The sequence below is a fragment of the Mobula hypostoma genome, chromosome 1 (assembly GCF_963921235.1).
Source record: "Mobula hypostoma chromosome 1, sMobHyp1.1, whole genome shotgun sequence".
Lineage (NCBI taxonomy): Eukaryota > Metazoa > Chordata > Chondrichthyes > Myliobatiformes > Myliobatidae > Mobula > Mobula hypostoma.
In genome coordinates, this window is record NC_086097.1 from 168,573,993 (window position 1) to 168,591,899 (window position 17,907).

The window sequence follows — 17,907 nt, forward strand, 5'->3', positions numbered from 1 at the left end:
AAATGGGTGGTTTATAGTCAGTGTGGACTCAATGGGCTAAATAACCTGTTTAGTGCTGTGGCTTTTCTTCTCTATTACTCTATAACTGTAAACACATTGCTCCAGAATAGCACTGCTGTCAACTGGCAACTTTGCATTGATCTGGCAGATGCTAAAACCCTTGGCAATATGTCAGCTAGTGCAATTCACCACTCAAGTGCACTCAAGTGTTCTGACTATCATTTTGGAAGTCTATGGACTATCAGTAGCTCTTCTTAGGAAAGGGGAAACTAGCTGAAAGTTCATGCTGCAAAATTCAAGCTTGTCTGATATACACTCCTGACTTCTAGTTGGCAGTTACCAGACCACCTTACAAGGGAATCAGGACTTTTGTGAATTCTGAAAAGATCTGCTGTACTCACGGGATTTAATGGAGGACGAGAACGGATGAACTCCAGGATCATCTCATGGGCGCTCTTCTTCAATTTTGGAGGGATGTTCCCATTCACCTGTAGGAGAGGATTGAGGAAAAGTCAGGTGGACATCACACAAACTTTGTAATTGGAGCAGGTGTGTAACAAAGTGTTGTACAGAAACATAAGAATGAAAGATTTCCAAGACGTACAAAGAACATGCAGTCAAATTGTAGTGGTGTCATAGACAGATAGATGCTGAAAAATTTCATGTGACATGAATCTCTTCACCAGGAGTGTAAATTGAACAAAATTATCCATTGGATAATAAGCATCCTGAGTATATTTTCTCTTGCTGACCAATTCCCTGAAAGTCAATACATATTCAATAAAACGTCACATCCAATTAACCAATCGTGACACAACCACCTTACGCTAAAATTTCATGTGTTCTTAAATAAAACACAGTAAACACAGGTGTGAATCAGAGAGCTGGCTTTCTACCAGTAGCTTTCACAAAGCATTGTTTCATACAACATGAGCAACACAAAACATGGCAAATAACTTTACAAAGTTAGCTTTCATCTCAATGTTATAACCATTCACCAGGGGAACAAGGACTTCCCACTTTTAAAAATGGAGGCAAACCATATGATCTCCATAAAATATCCCCTAATTTGTGTGGATTTTGGTATATGAATGTGATTCGCCAGGTTATGAAGCCACAAAAGAGCAGAATGTCCTGAATTTGCAATTCCCTTAACCAGACATCTTCCACTCTTAACTCTTCCCATTCCTGACAGCATTGAGGGGTGGGGATTGATTGCCTGGAGGAGGCCCATTCATCTAATCCTTGTATAGTATCTTGGTACAGTAAAAATAATTAACTTTACATAGTGCCTATTTTAAATAATAAGATAAGTTATGCCTTTGCGTGGTTTGTTGCTTCATCTCGCATAGTTCTGCAATTACCTGGATCTTCTATTTACCCTCACGGATCACCACTCATTTCTCAGCAGAGAAAGGTACCATACTTAGAGTAAGTAGAAGGCCACAATACAACATGATTCATCTTTTGATTACCATCCAAGTTCTCAAAATCATGAGGCACATCACACTTTCTGCTGCCTGTGGCTACAAATCTGGGACCATAACTTCCTTTTAGTTGGATCAGATTCAATGCATGTGTGTCTGTAATCTTTGGATGGCAGTAACACATCACTATCCTGCAGCTAACAGCTCGTAACACACTACTACAGCTGTACTTGTGGATCCTTTTCCTTTATTTTGAAGAAGTACACCAGGAAATGTACCAGGGCTAAGGGAGGGAAGTATCAGTGAATGGTGGTCCCTGACTGATGATCCTGCAGCACTGCTGGAGGTGTGGCGGGCAGCAATGCCAAGCAGGAAACAACTTCCTGTAAACCTCAATGAAATTGCAAACATTTCCACTTCAATCAAACTGTGATGAATCCAATCTGAGAGAGAACCACTTCAATACTTTACAGAGCACACTGCAATGATACAAAACAAAATTGTTCTAAGAACAGGCAAGTCTGTTTGTCACAGTGTTGTGACAATTTCAAAATGACAGGCACGGGTAACAAAGAGTGTGCACACGACAGAGAGAGCGAGTGAGAGAGAGACGCAAAAGCAATCAAATTTCTGAACCGTCCATGAAGCCATGAATGCTACATCGCTACTCCACTTTTGCTTTATTTATTATAACTCACAGTGATTTTTATTTCTTATATTGTATTGCTGCCACAAGACAGTACATCTCATGACATATGTAGTAATAATAAACCACATTCTGATTCTGAAAGGCTGTGAAAAGCAGAGCTGTAAGAAATGCATGCAGTAGGTGAGGCAAACCAGCTCAGAGAGAACAGCTGGATCAATATTACAGCAGGATGATCTTCAGCAGAACGAGCCAGTTACACAATTACAGAGTCATAGGGCAGCAGACTCAAAGAGTATTACAGCATAGAAAGAGGCCGTTTGACCCAACATCTTTGTCAGCCAAGGTGGTCATCTAAGCTAGCTCTATTTGCTGGCACTTAGCCCACATCCCGTAAGCCTCAAAGTAAAGGCTAATTTATATAAGTAAGGCATCCGTTAGTCTTGCGAGACCACGGTTTTCACTCTCCAGGGCGCAGGCCTGGGCAAGGTTGTATGGAAGACTGGCAGTTGCCCATGCTGCAAGTCTCCCCTCTCCACGACACCAATATTGTCCAAGGGAAGGGCATTAGGACCCATACAGCTTGGCACCAATGTCGTCGCAGAGCAATGTGTGATTAAGTGCCTTGCTTAAGGACACAACACGTTGCCTCGGCTGGGGCTCGAACTCACGACCTTCAGCTTGCTAATCCAATGCCTTAACCACTTGGCCATGTGCCCACACTAAGGCTAATTTATACTTCTGTGTTAAATTGACACCGTAACCTACACAAGTGGCCTACGCGCATTGTGAGTATTTATATTTATGCGTTGATGTGTCTGCATCGCTCTGCAATTCGCACATGTCGCACATGCGCACACACCTGCCCGCGCAAGGCTTCATGGTCTTGGTAGTCTTTCTTGGGGTAAACAAGTTTAAAGCGAGCGTCTTTTTTCGTGAAAGCGAAATGTGTCCTCCATAATTTCGGCGGTCTGTAAAGTTTTATGGAAAACATTGCAGCCAGAGTTCCTTCCCTGCCCTTCAGTCGCCCAATGGGAAGCTATTGCAGCGTAGGAGAAAATGCGATGCTACCAAGTGGACCAATCACAGCTGTTGCAGTCTGCGTTGCTGCGACGCATAGTTATATTTTGGGAGAGGTGCGCGTCAGGCTATGGCGTAGGGATCCACATAGGCTCTGTGTAGGGTTCGCGGCTACGCTGTACCTACGGCGTCAATTTGACACAGAAGTATAAATCATGATGGTATAAAATTAAGATGGGTATAGATAGAGTAAATGCAAGCAGGCTTTTTCCACTGAGGCTAGGGGAGAAAAAGACATGGGTTAAGGGTGAAGGGGGAAAAGTTTAAAGGGAACATTAAGGGGGGGCTTCTTCACACATAGAGTGGTGGGAGTGTGGAATGAGCTGCCAGGTGAAGTGGTAAATGCGGGCTCACTTTTAACATTTAAGAAAAACTTGGACAGGTACATGGATGAGAGCTGTATGGAAGGATATGGTCCAGGTGCAGGTCAGTGGGACGAGGCAGAAAAATGGTTCGGCACAGCCAAGAAGGGCCAAATGGCCTGTTTCTGTGCTGTAATGCTCTATGGTTCTAATGAACACAGATCCAACCTCTTTCTGCTCTCTTGATAGTACAGTCCTCGTGGGCACACATTCTTCATGAATTCTTCATAGAAAAAGTGATATTTGCACAACACCCAGCATCCAGTTCCAGGACAGAACAGTTAATGGAACAGGAGAGCAAGCAGTTATTTGTTGAACAGCCAATCCAATATAGACAATATAGATACATTTATTCACTGTATCTTTGTCTTTTACATTGTACACGTGGAGGAAAAGGGCCATGTGAAATGATAAAGCCTTTTAGTTATTTTTTGTTCATGGGATGCAGACATCCCTAGAAACACCAATCTTTATTGCTCATTCCTGAAATGAGGCCATTAAGAGTCAACCACATTGGTGCAGCTCTGACACTCAAGAAGCTCAGCACCACAAGAGCGGAGAATCCCATTGATTGGAATCCAGTCCACCTTCCTAACATTCATTCGTTCCGCCACCCCAGCACAGTGGCTGCTGCGTGCACCACGTAGGAAATGCACTGCTGTTACGCACCTCAGAGGTTTCAGGAGCATCTTCCAAACCAGGGAAGCAAGGGTGGCACAAGGAGGGGCACAGATTGCCCTCCAACTCAATCACCAAACTAACTTGGAAATGTAGGAATTTAACCTTTCCGGCTGATGATCCTCCTCCAGAAGAATCTGAACTGTAACTGTCTAACAGCACTAAGTGAGATCGCCTTTCCCACTAGGCTTGCAATGGTTCAAGAAGCCACTTCTTGGCAGGGATAGTTTAAGCTGGCCAATAGATGAAAGCCTTGCCAGCTACACCCTCACCCCATGAATAAATTAAACTTGTCCTCGGTTGAGTGTTATTACATGACACAGATTTGTTCATGCTTGAGCAAACCAGTATACTTGTCCATTTTATTCCAGTCTGACAACAACTGCAATAATGAAGGCATTCAATCCTGTACAATATAGTCATTCTTCACTGTCACACTGTAACTGGAGAAAGGCAGTTAACTCCTTTCTTTGCTCCTTGTTTTAGAATCTCATTTAAAATTTTGCAAGAAAAACATTATGCTTTATATACAGAGCATCTGATTTCATTCTTTTACAACCTGCACTGCACTCTTGATGCCAATTTTTCTCCTGAATCATATGCCATAAGACATTAATGGTTAAGTTACTGGTCCAGCATCAAAAGGCCTGGCTTATGGATCTAGTTTCACAACTTAAGAGTTTCACCATTGGACCTTAAATTTAATTAAATAAATCTGAAATGAAAGAGTATGAACGATGTTGATCATGAAATTGTCAGACTGTTTGTAAAAAGCTGACGGGTTCACTAATGTCCTTAGAGTCACAAAGCATGGATACAGGATGTTTGGCTGAACTTATCCAAGCCAACTATAATACCCTGGCAAGCTAATCTCACCTAACTGTGTTTGGCCCAGAGATTCTAAACCTCTCCACCCCATGTACTTATCTAGAAGTTTTTAAAATGTTGCTAATGTAGCCACCACATATTTCTGACAGCTCATTCCAATATGCACCATCTTTTGTGTGGAGAAGCTGCCTCTGATATGTCTTTTATATCTCTTGACCTTTATAGGAGGATCTCTGCCATCCTTACCCAGTGTGGTCTACCAATGTGTTAGTATCAATTGTGTCCTTCGCTCAGGGCAGTAAATACTGACCTCCAGTGGTCAATCTCATCCTTGAATCAACTTCATGCTTCGGTTGCCTGTACTGGTTTGTCATATTACGTACCCCGTAACTGGGTTGCCAAACCAGCAGAAATGGATCACTCAGTTGGGAGTCTGGGGTACTAGAACTAAGAATGTTTTATTGAAGAAACAAGCAACACAGTAATCGAAAGGATAATAAATGCAACATTTCAGCGATGATTAACACACATGTGCACAGAATTAAGATAACAGCATCAATCAAACTCTATCGTTGTCTAGGGGTAAATGACCAAATTTCAAAGTGACTCAAAGTTCAGTCCAGTTTAGTAGTTCAGTTCAGTTTAGTAGTTCAGTTCAGTTTAGTAGTTCAGTTCGCAGTAATCGTTGCCATGGCGATGGACAACGTGGGGGAAGAGAGAGAGAGAACGGGAACAACTGATCATTCAGAACGGCTTCACTCACAGACCGGCGAGATGGCTCACAAACAGCTTATGGGCGGGTCCTTGGTGATGTCACCTGAGGTCACCGACTGTGACCCCTCCTCCAGATGCGGTCGATCCTCTGCAGTGAACCCGGCTCCCAGGCAAGGGCGGACACACACCGGGTTCCCGCTGATCGTACCTTTCCACCCTGGTCGTTGTCTGATACTTCTCACCCACTCGTGAGAGGCGCACCGCTTCCAGGGTCTTGTTACCTCGGGTGGCGTGTGTGTCTGTCTTAGCGAACCTGTCCCTTTTTATCCCCCTGCTGGGGTATCGCCTGTCCATCACTTCAAACAGTTCAGGGTTCAAAGGGGGAGCCGCTCCAGACAGCTCTCTCTCTCCCACGTCCCTTCATTACACATCTCCAGACGCTGCTCCATTGTTCCTTATCTCTCCTTCCCCTGAGGGCAGGTGGCAGACCAACTGCTGATGTCACTGATGCTAACCCAGGCCAGCAAACATCTTAATTTTATGTGTATTCTCGTAACAGTCACTAGAGTTTTCCCCACAAACCTCAAACTATTTTATGGCAGTTAACTTATATCAGAATTCAGAAGTCACTGTTGGTGGAACACTTGCTCCCTCTCTAGTTTTGCATTGAATTGAAACCCACTTAAATCTCTCATTAACCTCCCTAGGCCAATGTCAATTTCTCTCACTGACTCTATTCATCAGCTATCTCTTTCCCCAGGAGAGTGTGAAACGTGAGCAGGAGGAGATCCCTCGGGCTGCTCCACCATTCAACAACTGCGCCATTCCAGTGACATTCCCGCACTTCTTAATTCCCTCAATGTATCTCAACCTGGAATTTACTCACTTCCCCAAAGCCTTATTTATTTTATTTACAGATAACAGAGTGGAACAGGCCCTTCGACTCAGGCCAGCAGCAACCCTAACCTAACCATGGGACAAATTACAATGATCAATTTTCCTACTAACCAGTACGTCTTTGGACTGTGGAAGGAAACCCGAACACCCAGAGGAAACCCATGCATTAACGGGGAAGGACATAGAGACACCTTTTTGACGACGTTGCAACTGAACTCCAAATTCCCAAGCTGTAACAGTTATCACGCTAATCGCTGCACTACTGTGATGCCCTTTTGGGGGGAAAGAGAATTCCAAAGGACTCCAAATTCCTGCAGTGGATTCTATTACCACTGCTCTATAACCAGTCTCAAAGAGGGAAGCATCAGCTGTTCTTCTGATGAGAGGTTGTCCTGCCATTATTGACAGGGTACACCCTGGCAGGATGGCTTCCTCATGTTCCAGCGCTTCCACTCCAGCTCTGTGGATTCTGGAGTAGCAGCTGAAGCCAAAAAGGACAACAGTCTCTGCTAGAGAGGAGACAGGAGGTCCTTGATGGGATGGATGGTTCGGGAGGTGATATGCTCCTCTTTCCACAACTAGAACAGTGCCCTGTCCACCAAAGGTGATGGCGAATTTCCAAATGGATGTCTGGTTCTGTTGAGAAGTGGCTTCCAAGACATAGTAAGTGGTGTATGTTTTAGAGTGTCTTATCATGGGCCTTGCAAAAGGGGCAGGCTAGTGGGGGATACAAGTTTTGTGGAGGAGGAGGAGAAGATGGCGGCACGATGCAGCGTGCACAGCCTCTTCAGTGATGAATATCTGTAATCTGTCAAGTAGGAGGCCGTGCACAATTCTGATTTGATGGAGACAGACATGAGAGCACGGAGGAACATCTGGTGAAACTTCTGAAATGCCTGTTTCGCTGCCGCTGCTACTGTATGATCTGAAATCTCCAGAGGGGAAGGCCCCAAATCCTCGGCCTTGCCTGTTGCTTGGCAGCCGGGGCTGGAGTCGAAGCGCTTGGCAGAGATGGTGCTCAGTGCTCGGTGTCGGAGGGCTGGTCAGAGCCTCGAAGTTTTCGAACGACTCACGAGTCGGACTGTGGTCGGGTGCATCCAGGATGCTGCATCGGCAAGTTTGCGGCGCTGGAAGCTCATGGCAGCTTCCTTCTACCGTCTGCGTGAGATGTTGGGGCTGTCGGGACTTTGAGACTTTTTTTACCATGCCCATGGTCTGCTCTTATCAAATTATGGTATTGCTTTGCACTGTTGTAACTATATGTTACAATTATGTGGTTTTTGTCAGTTTTAGTCTTGGTCTGTCTTGTGTTTCTGTGATATCTTACTGGAGGAACATTGTATCATTTTTTAATGCATGCATTTCTACAAATGTAAAGGACAATAAACGAGGACTGAGTGTCCTCATAATCTAATCTAGTCTAAGAGCTCTGCTCTCGCATTCGCTGACCATGCACAAATACAAGTGTTGCCTCCACAGTGGGGTTCAAGGACTGAGTTTGAAATGACTTTTGGTTCTGGGCTCAAGGTTGCCACATTTCTCCTTTGCCCTGCTGATTACTCTCATTCCAGGGGGAAGCTTGTCAGAGGTCAGGTGCTTAGGGGGAAAGAAACAGCCGAAGGTCCATCAGAAAATCTCAGACCTACAAGGATTTAGAAACCATAGAAAAACTACAGCACAGAAACAGGCCTTCTGGCCCTTCTTGGCTGTGCCGAACTATTTTCTGCCTAGTCCCACTGACCTGCACACAGACCATATCCCTCCATACACCTCCCATCCATGTATCTGTCCAATTTATTCTTAAATATTAAAAAAGAACCTGCATTTACCATCTCGTCTGGCAGCTCATCCCATACTCCCACCACTCTCTGTGTGAAGAAGCCCCCACTAATGTTCTCTTTAAACTTTTCCCCCCTCACCCTTAACCCATGTCCTCTGGTTTTTTTCTCCCCTTGCCTCAGTGGAAAAAGCCTGCTTGCATTCACTCTATCTATACCTATCATAATTTTATATACCTCTATCAAATCTCCCCTCATTCTTCTACGCTCCAGGGAATAAAGTCCTAACCTATTCAACCTTTCTCAGTAACTGAGTTTCTCAAGTCCCGGCAACATCCTTGTAAACCTTCTCTGCACTCTTTCAACCTTATTTATATCCTTCCTGTAATTTGGTGACCAAAACTGAACACAATACTCCAGATTCGGCCTCACCAATGCCTTATACAACCTCATCATAACATTCCAGCTCTTATACTCAATACTTTGATTAATAAAGGCCAATGTACCAAAAGCTCTCTTTACAACCCTATCTACCTGTGACGCCACTTTTAGGGAATTTTGTATCTGTATTCCCAGATCCCTCTGTTCTACTGCACTCCTCAGTGCCTTACCATTTACCCTGTATGTTCTACTTTGGTTTGTCCTTCCAAAGAGCAATACCTCACACTTGACTGTATTAAACTCCATCTGCCATTTTTCAGCCCATTTTTCCAGCTGGTCCAAGTCCCTCTGCAGGCTCTGAAAACCTTCCTCACTGTCTACTACACCTCCAATCTTTGGATCATCAGCAAACTTGCTGATCCAATTTACCACATCATCACCCAGATCATTGATATAGATGACAAATAACAATGGACTCAGCACTGATCCCTGTGGCACACCACTAGTCACAGGCCTCCACTCTGAGAAGCAATTCTCTACCACCACTCTCTGGCTTCTTCCATCGAGCCAATGTCTAATCCAATTTACCACCTCTCCATGTATACCTAGCGACTGAATTTTCCTAACTAACCTCCCATGCAGGACCTTGTCAAAGGCCTTACTGAAGTCCATGTAGACAACATTAACTGCCTTCCCTTCATCCACTTTCCTGGTAACCTCCTCGAAAAACTCCATTAGATTGGTCAAACATGACCTACCACACACAAAGCCATGTTGACTCTCCCTGATAAGTCCCTGTCTATCCAAATGCTTGTAGATTCTGTCTCTTAGTACTCCCTCCAATAACTTACCCACTACCGACATCAAATTTACCGGCCTATAATTTCCCAGATTACTTTTCGATCCTTTTTTAAACAAAGGAACAACATGAGCCACTCTTCAATCCTCCGGCACCTCACCTGTAGACACCGACATTTTAAATACATCTGCCAGGGCCCCTGCAATTTCAACACTAGTCTCCTTCAAGGTCTGAGGAAATACCCTATCAGGTCCTGGGGATTTATCCACTTTAATTTGCCTCAAGATAGCAAGCACCTCCTCCTTTTCAATCTGTACAGTTTTCATGATCTCACTACTTGTTTCTCTTAATTCCATAGACTTCATGCCAGTTTCCTTAGTTAATACAGACGCAAAAAACCCATTTAAGATCTCCCCCATTTCTTTTGGTTCCGCACATAGTCGACCACTCTGATCTATAAGAGGACCAATTTTATCCCTTACAATCCTTTTAATATACCTGTAAAAGCTCTTTGGATTATCCTTCACTTTGACCGCCAAGGCAACCTCATGTCTTCTTTTAGCCCTCCTGATTTCTTTCTTAAGTATTTTCTTGCACTTTTTATACTCCTCAAGCAGCTTATTTACTCCCTGTTTCCTATACATGTCATACAACTCTCTCTTCTTCTTTATCAGAGTTGCAATATTTCTTGAGAACCAAGGTTCCTTATTCCTATTCACTTTGCCTTTAATCCTGACAAGAACATACAAGCTCTGCACTCTCAAAATTTCTCCTTTGAAGGCTTCCCACTTACTGGGAAAGGCTTCCCATTTCCCAGTGTTACTGAGGTGATCTACAGTCCAAACACACCAATGCTCAGCCCACTGAGTATCAAGAAGAAAGGGAAGCTTATCGAGTACAATTCATGCCTACTAGAAGGAATACTTTGAAGAAATTTTCATCTGTGACTTTGTTCTTGACATGAGCACCTGACACTCTTCAGCAGAAAATTCTCCAATCTATCCATGCTGTTACACCTGAAGACACCACAGGAACTGCAGATGATGAAATCTGGAGCAATGCAAAAGCACTGGAGGAACTTAGCAGGTCAGGCAGAATTATAGAGGTAAATGGATAATCAATGTTTCAGCTTGCGTCCTTTCATCTAGACACAGAGAATTGGTGGGGGGGGCGGGAGATAGCTAGTATAAAGAGGTAAGTGGAAGGGGTGGAGGTAACTTAGCATCTGATGTTCATCCTGTAGTGGCCTTTCTCACTATCCACAACCACCAACTTTCTAGGTCAATGGGACCACTTGGATTCCAGAGTTGAGAGTCATCCTACTCAATCTCTCCTCATAGGTCATTCCTCTTGTCTCACACATCCGTCTCATTAACCAACCTTTAGGTATAAGCCTGTCTTTGATGATGGAGACCAAAACTAAATGCAGTACCATGGAATCAGAAGGCCATTCAGCCCATTATGTCCAACCTATTATTCAAAATCTGGTCTCACCCAAAGCCCTGTACCATCATAGGAGGGCTTCCTTACTCCTTCACTGCAAACTCTGATGCAAGCAATGTTACTAATGTTGAGGATGCAGTTTGAACGTAAGCAGGGCAATAAAAATTTAATGGGCTTTTTTGATTCAGAACCAAAACATCTGTAACACATAAGACATAAGACAAAAGAGCACATGATGGCTAGTTAATAGCGTCATAGGATCTTGTGGAACAGAAACTGGTCACCATACCCATACTGACCACCAAATACCCACTTATATGAATAGAAATATTCAGACCAATGCATTACACACCTCAAGAAGCTAACTTTGCATGTGTATTATTCAGATCCTGCCCAATGTCAACTGAACCATACAGAAGGCGCCGAGAAGCTTGACAAAGGGAGGTAAGGTGGGGGAAGGGGTAGGTACGTACAGGGAGAAGCCTTGCCAGCTTTATTTTAATTAGTCTTCTGTAGGCCTTACTTTACTCTCATATCATCACCTCTTCACTTAGCATCCGGTTGGCGACAAGGACTCACCATCACTTTCCGCAGGGTGTACCTTCTGGATCGGATGTCATCCATAAGCATTTCATATGGTGTTAGCTGGTACTCGATGGGCAGCGGGTTGTACTGTCGCTCCTGCACCTTCTTCAGCTTCACGCCGTTCCGCAAATCCCGCATCACTTGCACCCAGAAGCATGCCTGAGAGTGAACAGTTGGCATGGTTAGTGTGGGCACCCACTCCCTGCAGCTCCCTCTACGCTGGAACTAGCACCAAGCCTCAGCGCCAACAGGTACCATCCTCCAGTAGAAAGAACAAAGAGGTCAGGAATTACCTGGTAGCCAGAGCTGGAGAGATTGGTAATCGACTTCTTGTTGCACTGAGATACAGTGAAGAACTGCTTTGCATGTCATCCCTACATACAGACCATTTCATGCACAAGTTCATCGAGGTAGTAGAAAGGAAAAAGCAATAACAGAATGCAGAATATGGTCACAAGAGATTCTGCAGATGCTGAAAAATCTTGAGCAACACACACAAAATGATGGAGGTCAAGCAGCATCCTGATGAAGGGTCTCGGCCCAAAGCGTTTACCCTTTATTCCCCTCTATAGATGCTGCTTGGGTTCTTCCAGCGTATTGTGTGTTGCAGTCACTGAGGAAATGCAGTGCAGATAGGCAAATAAGGTTCAAGGATCACAACAAGGTAGACCGAGATCAAGAGTTCAAGTTTATTTTACAAGGTCCCTTTAAAAGTCTGATAACAGTGGGATACAAGCTGTCTTAAATCTAGTGATATGCGTTTTTAAAGTTTTGTATCTTCTGCTGGATGGACTGATAGCCAGGGCGAGGTGGAGAAAGGTCTTGGGTTACGTTGGCTGCTTTCCTAAGGCAATGGGAAGTGCAGACAGGGTCAGCAGAGGGGAGGATGGTTTTCATCATAGATTGGGCTGTGCTCACAACTTTTTGCAAGGTCCCCTAATTGCCCACTTCAAGGAGATTTGTTGTTCTCTGGGGAACCCCTAGCTCTACCCAAAGTCCCCACTCAATTTATAAATGTTTAATAAGAACTATTTGTTTTTATAATTACACCTCTACTTTTTAGATAATGACCCATCCACCCAGACTGTATGAAGTTCTAGGGATTAGAGAGATGGATTACCCCCATGGGAAGAATACCTGAAGGAGCAAATGGAAAGACGAGGAAATGGGAGGCAAAATTTCACAAGAAAGCAATGCCAGAAATAAAATTTGCCAGTAAGTTTTATTACTTCCTTAAAACTTCACCTGTCTACAAGGAGAGGGATGGCAGTTACACGTTGGGGTACATATATTAACAACATTTAAATGACACTTGGACAGGTACATGGATCGGAAAGGTTTAGAAGTATATGGGTAAATGTGACTAGCTTAGAGGGATAGATGAACCAACTGGGTCAAAGGACTGTGCTTTTTGGCTCTAGTCAATTACATTAAATATACAGTATTTACCTTTGCTCTTATTGCTACATCATTGATTCAGCACCATCACCATCACACAACAGTTATTCACAGAGAAAGCCATTCAGACCATTAAATATGTAGATGCTCCTAGTAGATAGTTCCCAATAGTATGAGTGCCTAGGACCATAGTATTAGTCAGAACACAAGGACATCCCTTTGGAATAGATATTAGGTGGGATTTCTTTAGCCAGAGGGTGGTGAATCTGTAGAATTCACTGTCATAGACGGCTGTGAAATACATCCGCTGTGATCGAATAGCAGAGCAGACCCGATGGGCCAAATGGACTAATTCTGCTCCTATGTCTTATGGTCTTACAGAAACCCCTTCAGTGCTGATCCCCCATTTTTTCCCTCAAATGCTGATCCAGTTCCTTCTTCAGAGCACTGAATAATCCCATACAAACATAAAAATAAACTCCAGATCACAGAAGTATCTGGAAAAGAAAATTAACTCTCCCTTGTATGCTTTGTCTGTACCTTTAAATATTTGTCCTTGATCCACGAGCCATGTGCTGAGTGAACAGCTGCTCCTGTTTCTCATTTACGGTCTTCAAGTCTCCCCTCAACCTTTGCTCCAAGGAGCTGCTCTAATCTAACCTTATAGCTTAAATATTATAGCAGTAACATTTTATTCTACATTGTTATTATTTTACATTATTCTACCTCAATGCACTGTGTAATGATTTGATGAGTATGAACAGTTTGCAAGACAAGCTTTTCACTGCATATTGGTGCATACTTTATACTTTATTGTCGCCAAACAATTGGTACTAGAACGTATAATCATCACAGCGATACTTGATTCTGCGCTTCGCACTCCCTTGATTACAAATATTAAATATTAAACATATTTAAAATTACTAAATATTAACAATTTAAATTATAAATCATAAATAGAAAATAGAAAAATGGGAAGTAAGGTAGTGCAAAAAAACCGAGAGGCAGATCTGGATATTTGGAGGGTACGGCCCAGATCCGGGTCAGGATCCGTTCAGCAGTCTTATCACAGTTGGAAAGAAGCTGTTCCCAAACCTGGCCGTACGAGTCTTCAAGCTCCTGAACCTTCTCCCAGAGGGAAGAAGGACGAAAAGTGTGTTGGCTGGGTGGGTCTTGTCCTTGATTATCCTGGTAGCACTGCTACGACAGCGTGCAGTGTAAAGTGAGTCCAAGGACGGAAGATTGGTTTGTGTGATGTGCTGGGCCGTGTTCACGATCTTTTGCAGCTTCTTTCAGTCTTGGACAGGACAACTTCCATACCAGGTTGTGATGCACCCTAGAAGAATGCTTTCTACGGCGCATCTATAAAAATTAGTGAGGGTTTTAGGGGACAGGTCAAATTTCTTTAGTTTTCTCAGGAAGTAAAGGCGCTGGTGGGCCTTCTTGGCAGTGAACTCTGCTTGATTGGACCAAGTCAGGTCGTTTGTGATATTGACCCTGAGGAACTTAAAACTTTTGACCTGTTCCACTTGCGCACCACCGATATAAATTGGGTCGTGCCGTCCGCTACTCCTTCTGAAGTCAACAACCAATTCCTTCGTCTTGCTGACGTTGAGGGATAGGTTATTGTCTTCGCACCATGCCACCAGGTTCTTAATTTCCTCTCTGTACTCAAACTCATCATTACCTGAGATACGGCCTACAATTGCTGTGTCAATAATGAACAATGTAACAATAATAAACCAATATCAATACCAAACCTTTCAACCCAGAGCCACTGAAATTAATTGTTCCTGTACCCTTTAAGAACTTTTACACCTCGCCAAATACCAAGTGACTTTCACTGGCCATAATACAGTGTATCCAGTTAATTGGGCTATCAGTTAATCAGGGCAGCCACCTACTTGGGACAACTCTTAAAGAACAAATCCTAAATCGAGAAAATAGCCAGGATTCTCTTTGTTTATCTGGGACACTATGCCACTAATTTGAGGTAGGAGACTGCTGCTGAACAGTTTCTAACTAGAAACAAGAGAAAATCTGCAGGTGCTAACTAGAGTCAGTCACATGCACTTGCATGACCATTGGACACTACACAGTGCTTAGGGCAATCAGTTTTTAAATAGTGTCAGTTGCACGTGTTTGTGTTTAAAAAGTAGTGATTTTTGTCACTGATAGTTCACGAGAAATAAGCAGCAAAACAACTTGGAACTGTTTTGCTTATTGTGGTTTCAAGCATTCAGTCTTGGAGCTGGCAGTAACAGCCAGGAGTGAAAATGAAACAATTTCACTACTTCAACAAGTTAGAAAGTACGAACAATTTGTAGGTATCGACAATCATCTTGAATGTTACAATGAAAATGAAGATTTGGAGGCTGCAATAATCAAAAGCATTGTATGAAGACAGTCCATGTGTCTGTTCTGTGTTTATTTATTTACAGTCAATCAAAAGAACCCGGCAGATAAATTCCTCTGTTCATAAATATTAGGAACTAATACGTAGCTTTAAAGTAGTGTAGAGGTATTGGTAGTGTTCTAATTTGTTCTGTATTTCATTTAAATACATATATTGTTACTCAGTTAAATGGTAGTTTGCTATTTTTATTCCTTTTAACTATTTCCATGAAGCTGGCTAATTGGGGCAGCCACTTAATTGGGCCAAAAGGTACTGGTCCCGATGTGTTCCAATTAACTGGAATCCAATGTACTCCATTTTCAGCCTAGTCACTAATAATAGAATTTTGCAGATATCTGTACATTACAAAATCAATTACATTAAATATATTAATATAAAGAGAAGAAATGCTGTTTCTTTAATCATGGCAACTTACCCAGTCAAAATTATTGAGCTCATCGAGTTCCACGTTAGGTTGGCAGCTTACATCCTCATTAAGTGCCTGCATTCTCCTCAGATTCTGCCAAGGAAAAGGTAGCATGTTAGGATCATCAAACCGTCTAGGAGGAGATAGTTCAACACGTTATGCCTGCACCGCTCTTTCAAAGGGTCATAGACACTACAGCACAGAAACAGACCCTTCAGCCCATTGGGTCAATTAACCATCCTTTTCTCATGAATCACTGTGCATAAAGGGGACAAAATCGATCAGAGAATTCTCTTTGGAGCAAAAGAAAATTGCAAATCTATATTAAAGTTAAATAAAAGAATGCTGAAAATGCTCAACGGGTTGGACAAATCCATAGAGACGGAACCATAGTCAACATTTCAAGGCCATGTCTATTTATCAGAACTGGAAAAGGCAGGAGACATGGTGGACAGACGGGAGATGTGGGGAGAGCAGACTGAATGCTGACGGTTGGGGTACAGACCAAAGTTGGTAAGGTATCAACTGTTTTAAAAACCAGCTTTAAGAGATGGAAGAGAAGGAAAGCAAAAGAACAAACTGAAACTGATATATCTAAAGACTGATTACCCGAAAATTGCTGAATTTAGTACAGCATTGATTTGCAAGGACTGCAACATGCCCAGATGAAGGATGAGGGACCATCGTCCAGTTTATATAAAAGGATTCATTGCAATACATAGGAAGACAAAGCCAGAGCAGGACATCAGAGTAGGAGCAAGATAAAGAATTAAAGTTACAGGCAGCCAGAGCCTCAGAACCTCTCCACAGACTGAACAGACAAAATAGTCAACCAGTCTGTGTTTAGTTTCCCCCAACACAGAGAAGACAGCACATGGCCACCAAATGCAGTACAGAATCAGAAATACTATCATTGATGTATGACGTGAAATTTGATGTATTTGCAGCAACAATAAAGTGAAAAAACATAAAAATCTATCAATTACAAAAGTCGACAGTCCAAAAAAGAGAATAATGAGGTAGTGTTCGTGGGCTCAAAGACTGTTCAGATATCTGATGGCAGAGTACAGTAGATAGGAAGAGGAGTGTTAGATCCTTCATGATGGGAGTGAAAGAGGTAAAAGGGAAGGTGTTGGATGGGGACATGACATGAGAAGAAGAGTTAGATAAGACTAACAGAGGGAATGGACCTTGTCAAATATTTAAAGCGAGGGAAGAGAAAGACAACTTTGACCGGCACTAGTGCAGACATTCCCTCTGTTCTCACCACTCTTCCCCTTTGCCCAACTGAAAACATTCTTGTTTCCTTACTTTCCAGTTTTGATGAAGAGTTATTGACTTGTAATATTGATTCCTTTTCCCTCTCTACAGACCTGCCTGATGAGTGTTTCTGGTATTTTCAGATAATTCATTTTGTTAGTTTTGCCCTGAACACTTCCATAGATTTCCATAAATATAATCTAATCTATCTTCTGAATTCTCACGAATACAGGCCTAGAGTCATCAACTGCTTTTCATATGACAACCTGTTCAATCCTGCAACCATTTTTGTGAACCTCCTTTGAACCATCTGCCATTTCAGCACATCCTTTCTAAGATAAGGGGCCAAAAAGGTGGAGCTCAGGAGGATGATGGCGCCTAATGGCGACTCCTTTGCTTGCTTCTTCGGATACAGCTTTATTTCTATCTTTGATATCTCTTTTTTTTCCCTTTCAAACCATGAGCTGGAGTTATACACTTACTTCGGATCTTGTGGAAATGGCACCCGCTCTCAGGGCCTCACGACCGGCCGCTTTTCGATATGCCAAGGATGTGGCCTGGAAGACTAGGGTGCCTTCAGGGTGCCAGATTTTCGTGGCTCTGGAGGTGGGCTGATTCGAGGCCGGTGCTGCCGCTTGATATGTTGTGGGAGTACACAGGAGATCGAAAGCTGTGAGCTTGCTGCTGGCTGTGCGCCCAGGGACCCGAGTTCTTTTGGCACAGAGCTCAGAAAAAGCAGTGCAACAGACTTTTAACAACGTAAATCAGCAAGCTGTTTGTTATGTCTCCTCTCTCATTGTGAAATGGGG

The 17,907-nt window shown here is 43.1% G+C and overlaps 1 protein-coding gene across 6 annotated transcripts in view; it reads right to left on the minus strand.

Annotated features, from left to right (window-relative positions):
- Window positions 1–17,907, minus strand: part of LOC134352285 (protein spire homolog 1-like) — a 210,149-nt gene that overhangs the window by 69,276 nt on the left and 122,966 nt on the right. For all 6 annotated transcript variants that reach the window (XM_063059585.1, XM_063059609.1, XM_063059593.1 and 3 more), the window contains 3 exons: window positions 15,848–15,931; window positions 11,613–11,777; window positions 402–488 (listed from right to left, as the gene is read on the minus strand). In XM_063059585.1, coding sequence (XP_062915655.1) covers window positions 402–488; window positions 11,613–11,777; window positions 15,848–15,931 — 336 coding nt within the window. The remainder of the gene's footprint in view (window positions 1–401; window positions 489–11,612; window positions 11,778–15,847; window positions 15,932–17,907) is intronic.